The following is a 17,631-nucleotide window of genomic DNA, read 5'->3' on the forward strand; positions in this document are numbered from 1 at the left end:
AGTGATTTAAGCAAAAAAGATTGTGCCAAAGCAACTGAATTAGGAAAACAGTGTGTCAATAATGCAAAATGACTGTTAAAGGCAGTTCGTCATTGAGTTCAGTGTTGGTATAATTCCGCTCATTTCAGTTGAAATAGTATCTGTGCAATCATTGTAATCAAGTCAATGGCAGCGCTGTAAATGAAGTGACCCCAGCTAAGCAAGCCAGAGGTGACAGCGGCAAGGAAACAAAACTCCATCGGTGACAGAATGGAGAAAAACCAGGCTCAGTCTGTGGGCAAGTTCTGCTCTGGTCAGATGAAACCAGCAGCTCAATTCCATGTGGTACACTTGAGTTGAGTGTGATGGTGGTGGAGCAGGTGTGGCCTGACCTAACATGCTGAGGTCTGTTGGACAGAAAGTCCATAATCCAAGACCCTGCACTTTTTCTAAAAATAACTAAAAGTGCCGTACCTACATGAAGTGGGAGCAAAAGGCAATATTAATCAGTGAGGACCTTCTAAAATATTTTTTGTTAATTTATCTTTGTTACCTAGTTATTTAATAATGCAACATATGAAACATAGACAAAACACATTTAACAGTATATAATGCACGAATGTCTCGTGTTTAGTTGTGTATTTGTAGTCGGTGAATTTTCTGTTAATTTGTGAGACACCAATAATATATTTTGTGTAGACTAATGAATTCAAGTGCAATATCGAACGGAGAAAAATATATTTCTCATTTTTAATTAATAAGTCTGTAAAAATGGCAATGTTAAAATATTCAAGCCATGGTTGTTGAATGACAACCTCATTTGATCATGGAAACATTGATTGAATGAATGAATGAATGGATGAATGAAGAATTAAATGTTTTATTTGGTTTGGAGTGGAATAGAGTGTGGGCAGAAACATACATTGGAGCCTACGCTTAACATTGTTCTGTTTCATCTTTTTCTCCTCTATTTTTCACTTCAGGCTTCCTGTCGGATTTGTCCTATTCCTTATGTTTAACGTGCGTTTATGTGTGTGTGTGCAAACTTTTCAGTTCATTCCTATGAGCAAGCTAAACTTCCATTTGCAATGGATTAAAAACGCTGGGGTCCCGTGTTCTGCTCCGCTCTACTGTACCTCATGCATTTTCTAATCTATAGCACCATGAGGACATGCTGCACCTGTTTGAAAAAGGCGGCTAAGGCAGCAAAAGCATAACCAGTGTATTGAGAGAGGACGCTCCATAAAGGGACATGGAGAAATATGGTGGGCGGCTTAAGTATGGCACAGAACAGGACCCAATGTGGCCAAGTGGGGCCTGCGTTAAAACATTAAATATTGATGGACATTCACCAGCATTGTTCAATCATTTTCAGCAATCAGTTTCTAGCTCGGCAGGGAAGTGTTTGTCTGGTTGTTTGTTTTTGATTATTTTTTACTATTATTATTATTAGTTTATTGCATTTTCTCCTTCCCTGATGAATACCATAGACTGGTTTTGTTCCAATTTTTGGGGTGAAATGAGTTAAACTGTCATATGTTTCTGCCTGGTAGGCTGCTTTTGCAGGATGGTCATAGTATGGTCATGATAAATAGTTTAATTAATCTATAAATCCTAGCACTACTTTTTTTAATGGCTTCCATTGTGACAGTACCCATGTAGAGTTAATGCATTTATGTATAGAAATGGTATTGTAAAAAACGTAGGTTACTCTAGAAAACAGACTAGTGAGATACAGATTTACTGGAAACCAAGTGTGAAATGAATAAAAGTTTTATAATTATTTATAATTTATAATATTTTATTATTTTTATTTTTCGTTTATTACATTTAAAACACCTCCGATTGGCCTTATGTTACTTTAGAGCTTGCATAGCTCAAAGATGTCTTCCCCATTTCTCATGATGAGTTTTTGAGCAGCTGCTTGTATTTGTGCTTTCACTGTGTCTCTTGCACAGTAATACACTGCAGTGTCTTCAGTCTTTAACTGACTCATGTGCAGATAGAGATTAGAGCTGTCCTTAGATGCTGTGAATCTGCCCTGAACTGACTGAGCTGAGCTCTTATCAGAATCTGAATAATAATAAATAATCCATTCCAGTCCTTTTCCAGGTGCCTGACGGATCCAGTGCATGTTAGTGCTACTAAGAGTAAACCCACTGCAGGCACAGGTCAGTTTGTAGGAAGCACCTGGAGACACAACTACTGACTGTTCAGACTGTGTGAGCACAACCTGACAGTCAATACCTGCAGATAAACACAACATTTAGATTTATGAATATGAATATTGACACTAAAAACTGTTTGTTTATTCAGGGGATTCACTTACAAGACACAGCAGCCAGCAACAGCAGGAGAAATGAAGTGAACATGGTTTATCTGAAGGCTGATCTGGTGATGAGTCCTGCACTCCACAGTGTAGCTGTTTAAATATGAAACAGACATCAGTTCATTTGCATCTAAGCCCCAATTTAGCAAAATCAGTGGAGTCTGTTGAGCTTGAATCCTTTGAGGTTATTTTCATGGACAATAGTAGCATCTATTGAGATTGAAATAATATTGTAGCTCAATAACATGCATGGATAAATGGGATTATATATTACAGTTAGTGAATGCTTTTTAGGACTGTATTTTAGTCATAGACACATTGTAGAGTCTCTAGACCTTTTTTAGTAGTGTTCAAGACAATTCCAAACAACAGAATAACATGAGAATATATATTTTTTTCTCATTTAAATACTATAATCTCCAAATATTATAGATCATCTGTTATTATTTTGTGTAAAAATATTTTATCTGTCTACTGTCTTGGCCTGTGTTCATTTCAGTCACTGTGTCTGTCTTGCACAATAATACACAGCAGTGTCTTCATTCTTCATATTATTCATCTGCAGATACACCTGCTTCCTACTGTTGTCTCTGGAGATGGTGAATCTTCCTTGGACAGACCGAGAGTATTATGTTTCTTGGTTATCAGATCTGATCAATGCCAACCATTCCAGCTCTTTTCCATTCTTCTGTCTGATCCAAACCATCCAGTAGCCGTTAATGTCCAAACCAGAGGCTGTACATGTCAGTTTATGAGATTCTCCAGGTTTCAGGACTGCAGCCTCAGACTCAGCCAGTGTTTGATACCAACAATCTGCAAAATATAATTCCATATACAAGCCAGAAACTAAGCCTTTTTTTTTTTTTTTTGCACAGGCCTATCTAAAGGGTTATTGGTCCCACCTAGTGATCAATTGTAAAAAAAATAACAAATGTTACCTCTTCCCAACAGGGAAAACCACAAACAAACAAGAATGCATGATTATATGGTGTCATGGCTTTGCAATCAAATGTCGTTATAATGGAAGTCAATGGGGCAAAAACAGCCACCAACAACAAATTAGGGAGAACAAATTGAAATCTAATGCTGCACAAAAACTAACAATGCATCTAAGCCAATATTGTTACTAATCTTTGACATGCCCAAGACTTGGTAGTTTTGATCAGGACTGAGGTTGATTAATAGATTTATGCAAAAAAAAAAAAAAAAAAAAAAAAAAGAAGAAGAAGAAAAAAGACTATATGATACAATTTTACAGCAGTTTAATTTAGTGGATGTTTCCATCCACGAACATAACGAAAGGGTAGTGAATTTGCCCACAGTGTACCGTTGAGTTTTTGAAAAATTTCAAAATTTCCAAAATATGGACAAAATAAGATTTGTCACCAAAAGTCATTCCATTAGATCAAACACAGAGAAAGTTGTGGGCAAAATAAGACTCAACATTACTCCCTAGTGGACGGAAACGTCCCCAACAACGCATAAGGGTTAAATAAATGTTAGATTATTTAAAATGCTTACATTTTTTCTTGTTTTATTGTTGTGACTATTTTTTATGATTATTTCGCATTCCTTTTGTGTAAAAGCACTTTGAATGTGTATGAAATGTGCTATTTAAATAAACTTGCCTTTATTCATTTATCTATTTGGTAAATTAATAAACCATATTAAGTATATTTTTTATATAATTTATATATAAGTAATTTAATTTAACATTTTAATTCACTTTTAATTATTGCCACATTTTGTTTTCAATAATAAATGTAGCCTACAGATTCTGTTGTATATTGATTTAGTTCTTATTATGGCATTCAACATCCAAACTAAGTCATGGATGTTAAAATTAGACCACAGTTTTCGTGCATATGGTTCTTGCACAGGCATTAAACTGCTATTAATCATAGTGCCTGTGTACCGAGCACAATAATACACAGCCGTGTCCTCAGTTTGCACATTTTGTCCTTTCTCTGGAGATGATGAACTTATTTTTTAATGAATCCTTGTAGTCTATTCCTCCTCCAGCATGGATCATCCCGATGAACTCAAGGATCTTCCCCTGAGTGAGTCTAATCCATGAAGGTGCCTTAGAGCCATCACTGAGAGCATATCCAGATATTTTACAGGAAATGGTAAAAGATTCTCCAGATTTTACCAAAAGGGAGCTTGGCTGGTTGTGTTCCACGCTGCTGTACACATCTGCAAATCAAACAGCAAATAAAAACGAAGAAGAAGAAGAAAAAACTTCAAGACAAAAAACTTTGTACTCACAAGATGTAACAGACATCATTAGAAGCACAAACAGATAAAACATGATTTTATGAGTGGTTCTTCTCAGCTTCGTAACAACACAAGGGAATTATACACAGCAACTGTGGGGATGGGTATAAATACTGGAGAATTTGCATTTTGAGTATTGATAATGTGTGTGTGCACAGGGTAAATACTGAAGGATACATTACAAAAAATAAACACTATGTCATCATTTACTCATTCATTTTTTTTTTTTTTTTTTTTTTTTTTTTTGTATGTGGTAGACTTTTGTGGTAGCGGAAAATGTGAAAATTGTGGCTGGCCTTTTAAAGAAACTGAAAGAGGTCTGTTTCATACTCCAAAAGTATTAAATAAATTACATTAAATGTACAAAGTAATATTAATGTTATTGTGACTTCACATTTTGTTTTCTAAGAAAGGACAAAATATAGGTTTGGAAAGAGATGGTGGTTTGCTTTATGGTCATTTTGGGGTGAATTATATCTTTAATATGAAATGAACTGCTTTGAATGTGTCTTATAGACATTATTTGTACTCATTAGAACTCAATCAGTAACACAACTGCTGATATGTTGCCCCTTTTAACCTGGCTTTATAAATTTATACACATTTAAAGATAAGAAAGAGTGATTTAAAAATAAATGTGTAAATGAATGAACCACTTCACAAACAAATCAACATATTTTTTTAAACACTCATCATCTCCATTTCTCCCCCTTCTGGGTTTTTGTAAGGGTAGCTGCATGAAAACAAGCAAAGTGAATCTCTTGCACAGTAATACACTGCAGTGTCTTCAGTCTTTAACTGACTCATGTGCAGATAGATATTAGAGCTGTCTGTGGATGCTGTGAATCTGCCTTGAACTGACTGAGCTGAGCCTTTGTCAGAGTCTGTATAATAGTGTAAGATCCATTCCAGTCCTTTTCCAGGTGCCTGACGGATCCAGTGCATGCGATAGCTACTAAGAGTAAACCCACTGCAGGCACAGGTCAGTTTGTAGGAAGCACCTGGAGACACAACTACTGACTGTTCAGACTGTGTGAGCACAACCTGTGAGTAAACACCTAAACAGAGAGACAAAAAATCTTTACATATCTAAAGTATCACAAAACATAACACCCACAAATTGCATAAACCATTAAAAAATAAATAAAACACTCACTGTGTACAGCAGAGATGGGGACTCGAGTTTGAGACTCGGACTCGAGTGCGACTTAAGTCGCACAAACAGTGACTTCAGACTCGACTTGAGACTCGTCCTCGAAAGACTTCAGACTCGACTCGGACTCGAGCTCCGGGACTCGTGAACAATGTTAATTTTTAGTAAACGTCAGATGTAAGAGTTGTGACGTTCGCGAACGAACCGATTCTTTTGAACCGCTCATAAACATGAACGATGGGAGCCGAGTCACGGCTGGAGGGGAGCCGTTCTTTCTGTCGCTCTTTTTTCCTATGCGTGTTTCAGAGCGCGTGTTTCACACAGATGCACACAAATGAGCTCCTCCGCGAGACAGAACAGTTATAGGGGGAGGGGCGCACCCAGCGCAGGCCAACCCTTTATAGCGTGATGATATTAGTTATTAGTTGTGCACGCATCCTTCACGTGAGTACTCCAGTGGAAAAAAACCTGCGTGCCTCTGTCATTGGGTAGGAGCGGAGCCATGACGTTTTGCACAGATATTCATTGCAGCCCACTTTGTTATTGTTCATTGACTTGAAGGGGCTGATGTCCTATTTGCAAAGTTTACAGTAGTAATAGTATGTAGACATTTCCATTTTATTTATTCTAATTTTATCTACTTTAAATATTTTTGGTTCTCTATCAAAATGTTCTTGTGTGATAACAATGTTCTTGTGTGGAAGAGTTAGTAGTAAAAGCTGTTTTGCACAGAAATTCATTGCAGCCGGCTTTGTTTTTGATGTTTATTTGTGAGTAGGTATTGTATGAATAACATAAGTCAGCGTAGCTTTGTTCATTCTTAAGCCAGACAAGAGGTGTGCAGCTATACAGCCAGGACAGACAGAAGGCCATTACTGAATCCATAAATGCAAAATACAGATATTAACTTAAAAGTAAAGCATTCTTGGTGTTTTTGTCATGTTGCAATAGCCTGTTTACACTGATTATTTACCAAAATCAAAGTTGATATTGTATGCTAATAGATAGAGTTGTCATAATAACATATTACATGCTTTGAATTCCTTATATATAGCTATGCAGTGTTCTAAGCAGCTTGGATGGGTCGCTGTACGTGATGCAACATTTATTATAACCAGAGACTTAATATAATAAAGAGACTTGAGACTTGACTTGGACTCTAGCTCAGAGACTTGAGACTTGACTTGGACTCTAGCTCAGAGACTTGAGACTTGACTTGGACTCTAGCTCAGAGACTTGAGACTTGACTTGGACTCTAGCTCAGAGACTTGTGAGCATCTCTGGTGTACAGCTGCCAACAACACAAAGAGCTTTAGGGAAAACATTGTCTCTCCTCTTCAGATAAATCTCTCATTTACTAGTTTTAAATAGAAAATATGGCAGTTGAGTTTGCATTGATATATTTGCATGAGGACACACAGAGAGGGTGTGTTCAAAATCTAGTAAGTTTTTTTTTTTTTTTTTTTTTTTATGGAATGGTGACCTCTTCTGGTACCTAAATTATTCTTTCAATGGGTCAGTTGAGCATTCAAGGTTATTACATGCCATTTAATGGATGAATTTGATAAAAAGTACTTACAAAGGCAAAAAAAATCACCTGACTCATTCAGTGTTCGATATTCATTTATTTATTTGCTTTGATTTTGCAATGCTGTGGTTATTTTGTGAAAGTATGTATAAACATTATATAAAATAAATTATATATTATATTATATTATATTATACTTATAATATAAAAAAATACTTTTTATTTAAAAAATGTTTAGTATAGTTTTTGTGCAGGCCCTGTGGCAGTTTGTGGCATAGTGCATTGCGGGCACAATAATACACAGCTGTGTCCTCAGTGTTGAAATTCCTTCCTGTTAATATAACTGTGTTGCTGGAGGATTCAGAAGAGAAACTGAGCTTATTTTTCAGAGAATCTGTGACACCATTGCTACTGGAACTGTAGTACCAGCCGATCCACTCCATGGGTTTTCCACTTGAATGTCTGATCCAGTTTGTGTAGCCTCCACCTGAGGCTGAATATCCAGTGATCTTACAGGAGATGGTAAATGTTTCTCCTGGTTTTACAACCTTTACAGGAGGCTGATCCAGCTCAATACAGAAAAAACCTACGAACAATGATTAAATAATTTCAGTAATACAAATTGAGCTCCACATCTGAACTAATGTTCATTGGTGATACTCACAGGGTGCAGCTGCCAAAACTAGCAGTACTGATATGTAGTACATGATGCTGCTTGTATTTTCACTCTGCTCTGTAAATCACAGAGAGCCTTTATGAAGTCTGTGTGTTTCTGGTTACAGGAGACAAGGGTGGAGATTTGCATGGATGTAAAAATCTATCTGACGAGAGATTTGAAGAGTAGCTATATACTGATGTGTTTCTAAACATTTATTGGATTAAGTATAAGACAAATTTTGGATGAACAGGAATATTTAAAAGACTTTATGATTCATAAGAAAGAGGGTCTTTTTAAGAGTTGATACAAACAGAGATCTGAGATCATGCATTTATTTACCAATCATGTATAATGTGTGTATTGTAAGATGAGGGATTGAATAAACTATAAACGTAACGACAAAAATAACTTTATTAGGTGAAATTATGTCGTCATTATTACTGCGTGTCTAATCCAAGAATGTCACTCAGAGCCATCTGACAAAACCTGTTGGTAGGAAAAGGAAAGGGATTCTCCAAAGATGCTGTTGGTTGTTTAATATTGTTAGACTGTACATGTGTAAATCAAGCACAGTCGTTTATGTTAAAATGGACAGTTTTGTAGTTATAAAGGTTATATCATATTTCAGTAGCAAAATATTTATTAATGCTCAAAAATCACTGAAGAAAAGAATGCTGTGTCCAAAATAAATAAATACATCGAGAGGTGTTTTTTTTTTTTTTTAATTTTTTTACAGGTTCTTTAGCAGTTTGTGGCAGTGTATCATGAGCACAATAATACACAGCTATGTCTTCAGAGTTGAAATTCTTTCCTGTTAAAATAACTGTGTTGCTGGAGGATTCAGAAGAGAAACTGAGCTTATTTTTCAGAGAATCTGTGACACCATTGCTACTGGAAGTGTAGAAATATCCAATCCACTCCATGGGTTTTCCACTTGAATGTCTGATCCAGTTTGTGTAGTAGCCCCCTCCTGAGGCTGAATATCCAGTGATCTTACAGGAGATGGTAAATGTTTTATTACCATGACAGGTGGCTGATCGAGCTTAATGCAGAAATTGTTCCACAATGAATTTTCTAGAAATGTTTATTGTTGGGCTGAAAATACTCACTGTGTGCAGCTGCCAAAATCAGTATTAGTGAAATACAGTACACGATGCTTGTTGTATTTTCACTCTGCTATGACTCTGTAAAAAAAGCTTTTATTGTACATGTGTGCTTCTGTTTACATGAGAGAAGGGTGGAGATTTGCATAGACGTAAACATCTTCCTTCCACCAATCCTTATGATAATTATCAACAATTATGCAAAATGAGTTGCTCAATTTTATATTCTTGATATAAAAAAAGTCTTGAAGTTACATTTAGTGTAAATATCTTCTACTAAGTTAATCCAAAGAAAAATATATTTGCTTAAACGTTTATTGAATTCAACAGTAGAACAGTGTGGATAACATTAAATTAAACAATTAAAGTGGAGGTTTTGTCCTGCAAAGTCATGTCATGTAAGAAAAAGTTACTTTAGACTCATGAGAATAGGTAATGAAAAGACAGTAAGCACTGACCATATATTTATGCATTTTATAAACTTTATCTGTTGCACATGTGCAAGATCAGTGATTGAATAATACACTGTAAAGAGTGAAAAGATGTGAAACTTCAATGCTTTTACAATTTAATCTTTACTTTATTTCATATCAGGAATAATTGATTTCTACAGAAAAGGGACAACATAAGTCTATAAGTACATAAAAAGGTGAAGAATGTCATCTTTTATGACTTTCATATTCAAACACACCTGATTCAATCAGCTGCACATTAGGAGAGATTCAAAGACCTTAAATGTGTCAGATAAGAGAGAAATCAAAAAACACGTCGTGTTGGGGTCTTGGGGATTCTTCAGGACAAGGATCAGAAACCAATGCTTTAGTACAAAACAACAGCAGCAGTTTCTCAGAGCTCAGCGTTATTATTCTGCCAGAAAGACTCAAAAGACAGGTGAACGTTTACATGGTATTGATTCTATAAAGATGGTATCGAGCTACAATGATTCATGAAGTCTGGAAAAGTTATTTGGCATAGGCCCTGAGCTTAGTCTGAATCCTGTGGATGCAGATTTGGCTGAACCTGCCTGAAGATGAATGCAGGGACGGAGCCCACCCTCTGATGGATGGACAGGGACTAACCTGGTGGTGATGGGGAGGATGGAGGGACACGTCAGCATCATCAACTCTGGACATAAAAGAAAAAGATCTGTACTTATAAACTCAAGTGTCAAGCAGTGACTTATCTGTCTTCTCTGTTTAGAATTATCAATGTATGACATTCATTACAATCTTTCTGCTAGATCTAAATTTAAATCTTTCATTCTTAGCTGTGTATGATATTGGTGTTGGTTAATATTTTTCTTTTAAATTCTGTAAGCTGATAGGTCCATAGGTTTATGGATGGTTGTTGGAAGAGTGCTGCTGGAATGATCTATATTGCACATGTATTGTAAAGGGTTACATCACTCTTTCCCCTAAATTATTGTTTAAGGAATACGAAATGGAATAAAGAGTTGTTTGTTCTCAGATTTTGTGCAGTGCTGTAGCTGAATTCATCACTGTGTTTGTCTTGCACAATAATATACAGCAGTGTCTTCATTCTTCATATTATTCATCTGCAGATACATCTGTTTCTTGCTGTTGTCTCTGGAGATGGTGAAGCGTCCCTGAACAGACTGAGAGTAGTATATACTACCACCAGATGAGATGTATGCCAGCCACTCCAGACCTCCTCCTGCAGTCTGTCTGATCCAAGATAAGTCTGGGTCACTACTAAATCCAGAGAATGTACAGATGAGTCTGTGAGATCCTCCAGGTTTAATGACCACTGACTCAGACTCAGTCAGTGTTTGACACCAACAGACTGAAAAACAAACAGTTCAATATTAACATTTACAACAGTACACATGAATAAGTCTGATTATCAACAGCTTTTCAAGACAATCTTACATTCTGTGATAGCAAACATGAAGATAAAACCCAGTTTAGACACAATATCCATTGTCATGTTGTGAAAAGAGCAGGCTGATGCATCAGAGTCACAAACAAGTTTTATGTCTGGAGATGAATAGCTTGGAGACTTTTGAGGAAGACAAACAAAAGTAGGTTTGCATAGGGTGCCCTCTAAAGGTACATTTGCATTTCTGTGTCCTTATTAACCTTTGTAACCATGTCTGCCTTTATATGTATTCTTTGATAATTCTTATTTACTAAGCTATGGTAGAGATATTACCCATTAATTGCATATGTTTTTATTTAATCTAAATTCAGTTTTCTCAAATCATAAAAAAATATATAAATTCTTCCTCAAAATATGTAGTATTTACACGGTTTCACGCACAAAGGTAAACATAGAGATTCCTTTATTCATAGTTGGAGTAATGTTTTGGGTTTGCACTGTGGTGAGATGGTTGAGAATTTCTTCATATTTTATTCTTAATATTGAAGAATGAGAGATGGTCCATCTTACCATCTGAACTGTTTTGATAATGTCTGGCCTGAACAGTGTATAGTTTCTCCAAAGCACATTAAGTTTATGTACTGCACAGAAGCTTCTTGTGTTACTGTGTTTTTCGAGCACAGTAATAAACGGCAGTGTCTTCAGTCTGCAGATTTGTCATGTGCAGATACACCTGCATTTTACTGTTGTCTCTGGAGATGGTGAATCGTCCTTCAACAGTTTTAAAGTAATATTTGCTGCTGCTACTTGGAGCAGAAATATATGAGATCCACTCAAGCGCTTTTCCTTCAGCTTGTCTTGTCCATCAAATAACTGCAACTCCAACATCAATCCCAGAGAAGGTACAGGTCAGTTTATGATTGTTCCCAGGTTTGATGATGACTGACTCAGATCTTTAAACTCAAGTCAGACCATTGTCTACAGCAGTCACTAATAAAGAAGTATAAGTGCAACGAATAGATGGACTCTGAACACAGACAATTAGAATCAAACAGACAGGTTTATTGTAGAGATGTGGTAAGTGGCAGAGGCATGAGCAAGGATACTGATGGATGAACTGTCCAGTTACCAGGTCTTATAGAGCATGGGATGATGTAAAGATTGTGGAGGAGCTGGTGGTGGGGATTGAGAAGCAGGTAGATAATGGTCGGAACAAACAAACACAGGAACACTAGGAGATGAAGGAGATCTGGAGACCTGAATAATAGTTCATGTTAATTCGATTTTTTTGAGTAATGAGTCATTTCCCCAATGGAGACCAGACAGTGTGTGTGTGTGTGTGTGTGCGCGCGCACGCGTGGTGCACTTTTGAACTGTGGTGCTGGTGATTAGTGAATGACGATCAGGTGCGGGAGATCAGAATTCAGAAAGATGTAAAGATGACTAAGATGAATACATAAAGATGTATCCCTACTTACCATGCATAAACATGATTATGCTTATTAAACATGCAATTCTGATTTTGCAGCAGTTTTTGTTCACAAATTTCACTGACAATATATTGAGGAGTAAAATATTGAGGGTTTATAATACAAAGAAATTCAGAACAAAAATAAACAAGTAATATTTTATATTTTGGGGATGTTTGCAATATAACTGCTATTGTGATCTGATTAGGGTGACCTGACCATGACACACACACAGACACACACACACACCACGTATATAATTATATATACGTGTATAATTATTTTTTTAAAATAAAGAATTATAAGCAAATTATAAACCATAAGACAATAGATACAAATTAAATATTAAATTAATTCATTTTTTTATAATACAGCTTAACATGTATGCATTTATTTAAAAGGGTTATATAATGTTGCTAAAAGTAACATTATTTTGTATATTTGGTGTAATGAAATGTGTTTATGCGGCTTAAGGTTAAAAAAAACATACTGTACTGTATTTCTTCATACTGTACATTATTGTTTCTCCTTTATGCCTCGCCTTCTGAAACACCTCAATTTTTACAAATCTCATCATTCTGAAAAGTGTGCTCTTATTGACCAGTTATCCAGTGTGTTGTGATTGGCCGAATACCTCAAACGTGTGACAGAAATGTTACGCCCCTTAACATGTTGTGATGCTCTGTCCACTCAGAATAACAAGACATAAACATAAAACCCATTATAAAAGTGATATAAACATGATTTCTAGTTGTGTCCTATTTTGGAAGGCCGTCTGATCCGAGAGTGAGCCGCGGCCGGCTCCAATGAGCAAAGATGGGCGACTTAAGAATGGCACAGAACAGGACCCAATGTGGCCAAGTGGGGCCTGCGTTAAAACATTAAATATTGATGGACATGCACCAGCATTGTTCAATCATTTTCAGCAATCAGTTTCTAGCTCGGCAGGGAAGTGTTTGTCTGGTTGTTTGTTTTGAATTATTTTTTACTATTATTATAATGAGTTTATTACATTTTGTCCTTCCCTGATGAATACCATAGACTGGTATTTTTCTCATTACTGGAAACCAAGTGTGAAATTAATAAAAGTTTTTTTTTCTTTTTTTCATTTAGTACATTTAAAACACCTCCTATTGGCCTCATGTTACTTTAGAGCTTGCATAACTCAAACATGTCTGCCCCATTTCTCATGATGAGTTTTTGAACAGGTGCTTGTATTTGTGCTTCCACTGTGTGTCTTGCACAGTAATACACTGCAGTGTCTTCAGTCTTTAACTGACTCATGTGCAGATAGAGATTAGAGCTGTCCTTAGATGCTGTGAATCTGCCCTGAACTGACTGAGCTGAGCTCTTAGCAGAATCTGAATAATAATAAATAATCCATTCCAGTCCTTTTCCAGGTGCCTGACGGATCCAGTGCATGTTAGTGCTACTAACAGTAAACCCACTGCAGGCACAGGTCAGTTTGTAGGAAGCACCTGGAGACACAACTACTGACTGTTCAGACTGTGTGAGCACAACCTGACAGTCAATACCTGTGGATAGACACAACATTTAGATTTATGAATATGAATATTGACACTAAAAACTGTTTGTTTATTCAGGGGATTCACTTACAAGACACAGCAGCCAGCAACAGCAGGAGAAATTAAGTGAACATGGTTTATCTGAAGGCTAATCTGATGATGAGTCCTGCACTCCACAGTGTAGCTGTTTAAATATGAAACAGACATCAGTTCATTTGCATCGAACCCCCGAATAGTGGAATCACTGGAGCTTGAGACTATTGAGGTTCATTGTATGGTCAATTGTATCAGCTGTCTTGATATGCAAATAATATTGTACTTCAGTAAATAAATGTAACATTTTTTGCAGCAGGCATGTGCGTGCAACCCCTCAGTTCCATCAAATAGACATGGCATTGTGTTTTGTTCATGAGAAAGTAGGTAAAGGTCTTTAATAAAGCTGTAGAGCTTAAATGAGTTGTAGTAGAACAGCAAACACAGATCAGCACTTTTCCAATATCAGGTTGTTGTTGTTGATGCACTTCTTGTTGTGAACTATGCTGATCCTGTATAAATAAATTCATAATTCAAATATTGAAAAATATGTGATAGATTACTTGTGTATTATAATTTTTGTAATTTTATATTCAGCAACACAATTAATTAGATGTACAAGTAATAAAATGTAGTACTGTGCGTGTATAAATATAATTAAACTGATTTATGCTATATGTGTTCACTTTATGTACATATACATGCAAATATGTCCTTTGTCTTTTCTGTCTATTGAGTATTTAAACATGAAAAAAGTCTGATAAAAGTTAAGTGTTCAGCTTTAAACCCTATCAAGCATTAACTTACAAAAATTAATTGTTTCAATAAAGCTATTGCATATAACAATGTAGTGCAGATTTTGTCTTTATTGTGATGTTATGTATCAAGATATAGTAATATGCATTATATTTTCTGCTATATTCCCATATATTTTTGTTTCATAATATCATGTATGACAACTGTACAGGTTTTGTATCTTTGCTGATTAATCAACCCTGCATACTCTGAATCTATGATCTTTATGATATACCTTAATTAATCCAGACCTTAATCACTCATTTTTTTTAATGATTTTAAATGTTTCAAATACATTTCTAAACAAGTATAATTTGTTGAATTGTGGGGAAGTTTGCAGTTGCTTTAGTGATCTGATGCATGAATAGTTTTTGTTCAGTCCTGCAGTATTTTGTGTAACAGTGAGTCTCTTGCACAGTAATAAACAGCTGTGTCTTCAGTCTTCAGGCTTTTCAGCTCTAAATGCAGCATGTATTTGCTTGTGTCTTTGGTGATGGAGAACTGTCCCTGTAAAGACTGAGCATAATAAACATTGGAGCCATGTTTTTGCCCAATCCACTCCAGTGCTTTCCCTGGTTTCTGACGGATCCAGCCCATCCAGTAGCTGCTCATTGAGAATCCAGACACAGTGCAGGACAGAGTCACTGATTCTCCAGGTTTTTCACCACAGAATCTGAGGAGGTCAAAGACTGACCACTAACAGCTGAAAATCATGCAAAAAAAAAAATCATGTTAGATGGTATAGAATAAAAATAAGTGACAACAATCTGGAGAAGTGAAATCATTCTCACCTGACATAATCATCAGCAGAACTCCATACTGTAACATTTCCATTATCAGCCAAAAACTGTCAAAGGAAAAGAAACTGCACTGCAGCAGAACACAAACACTGACTGAGGATCCAGTTTATAACATAGTCCTTTGAGAGATTGAGTGACTCTGACTAAATCATGACATTTGCATACACTGTATCTGTTTTACAAACACAACATGTGTGGAAACACTGGAACTGGGAAAATGTGTTAAAATATGTTTTTATTAAATTATGATTTATCTGTAACTGTATTCGTACCTTGTTGTCTTTGAATCTGAATTTTTGCATTTCTCAGCATTATTATTATTATGTTTTAAATTGTTATTACAAATGATAGTGGATATTTCAGTCTGTATAATGTATTATTGATGTGGGTGGAGTAAATGTTGTATTTTTTATGATTGGTGTTTTTTTAGTTGTGATACCTGATAAGAAGTCTGTGGACAGCTGTTGCTGATAGACTGATGCTTTGATGTGACATTTTGAGGCACGTCTAAAGGCTAGTGAGGATGAAGGATTGAGATATGGTGATTCCAGGCAGTTGTTGTTGTTACGGTTAGTTTTTCTACTGTACTTCATTGAAATCAGGATTAAAGTTTGCAACGGATTCATCAACTGCTGCTTCAATGACTTTTTTACTCTGGTCCTGGAGATAACCCCAGACCCCTGCACATTTTGAATGTCTCCTTTCTCTCAGACACCCAATTCTGGTTTTGAAGTCTCTACTAAAGAGATTATAACCTGTTTGTTTGTGGAGATAGCTACAAATTGAGCAGTGTTTGGAGACTCCAGCTCAGGAATAGCTTGACAGTTGTGTTTGGGACATCCGGACCAAGCCAGTCAATTTAGACAATCACACTTTTAAACACATGTTTACAAATTCACTAATTTCTCAGGCAAAATACACTCGGGAGTAACGGGATGGGTAGAGGGATCAAAAAGACGTGAAAATAATCGGGTTTGACATTTTTGGAACCCGGGCGGTACGATAGGGTAAATTCAAAGCGGCCGAAAAAAAGTGACCACCGAGCCTGCCTGGAATTGAGTCTTTTGGCAGTTCTAATGTATTCTAAACTCTTGTGATCGGTCCAAACAATAAAGGGAACCCCTGAACTCTCCAACCAGTGGTGCCACTCCTAATTTGACCACCAACAACTCTCTATTGCCAATGTCATAATTACGTTCGGCAGGAGATAGTCGATGTGAAAAAAACGCGCAAGGGTGTACCTTATTGTCCGAAGCAGCACGTTGGGACAACACTGCTCCTACCCCCACCTCTGACGCGTCGACCTCCACCATGAACTGCCATGTGGGATCAGGGGCCACAAGGATGGGAGCCGAAATGAAGCGGTTCTTGAGGTTAGTGAACGCAGCCTCAGCTGCGTCCGACCACCTGAACGGAGTACTGGGTCTTACAGGAGTCTGGAGATGGCCAATCTATCACAGCCTTAACTTTTTCAGGGTCCATACATATTCCCTCGGACGAAACGAAATACCCTAAGAAGGGGACAGACTGTGCATGGAATACGCACTTCTCCACCTTGACAAAAAGCCCATTCTCTAGTAACCTCTGGAGCACTCGTTTGATGTGTTGAACATGTTCCTGGAGAGATGAAGAAAAAATCAGTATGTCATCCAGGTAGACATATATAAACTGATCTACCATATCTCTCAACACGTCATTCACGAGTGCTTTGAAAACCCCGGGCGAGTTGGAGAGCCCGAACGGCATCACAAAGTAGTCAAAGTGCCCTCTAGGGGTGTTAAAGGCAGTTTTCCATTCATCCCCCTTCCTGATGCGGACCAATGATAAGCATTACGTAAATCCAATTTTGTGAATATAGATGCTCCCTGCAACCTATCAAAATATAAAGACATGAGTGGTAAAGGATAAGTATTCTTAATAGTAATGTTGTTCAGATCTCGGTAATCATTGCAAGGTTGCAGCGAACCATCTTTCTTACCCACAAAAAAGAACCCCGCCCCGCTGAAGAATAAGAAGGACGGATGAACCCAGAGGCTAAGGAATCAGAAATATATTTCTCCATGGCCTCCCTCTCAGGAATAGAAAGACAGTATAACTTGCCCTCAGGCAGTTATCTCTAACTCACATGACACTAAGTCTATG

General features: G+C 36.8%; 1 gene segment (V, D, J or C); it reads right to left on the reverse strand.

Moving 5' to 3' along the window:
* LOC113095058 (Ig heavy chain V region 914-like) overlaps positions 1 to 15,611 on the reverse strand; it is a 21,348-nt gene extending 5,737 nt beyond the window's left edge. Inside the window, 1 exon segment of the V gene segment in view lies at positions 15,481 to 15,611. Coding sequence covers positions 15,481 to 15,523 — 43 coding nt within the window.
* Positions 15,612 to 17,631: the final 2,020 nt, after the last annotated feature.

This window comes from Carassius auratus, unplaced genomic scaffold (genome assembly GCF_003368295.1).
Source record: "Carassius auratus strain Wakin unplaced genomic scaffold, ASM336829v1 scaf_tig00215586, whole genome shotgun sequence".
Classification (NCBI taxonomy): Eukaryota; Metazoa; Chordata; class Actinopteri; order Cypriniformes; family Cyprinidae; genus Carassius; species Carassius auratus.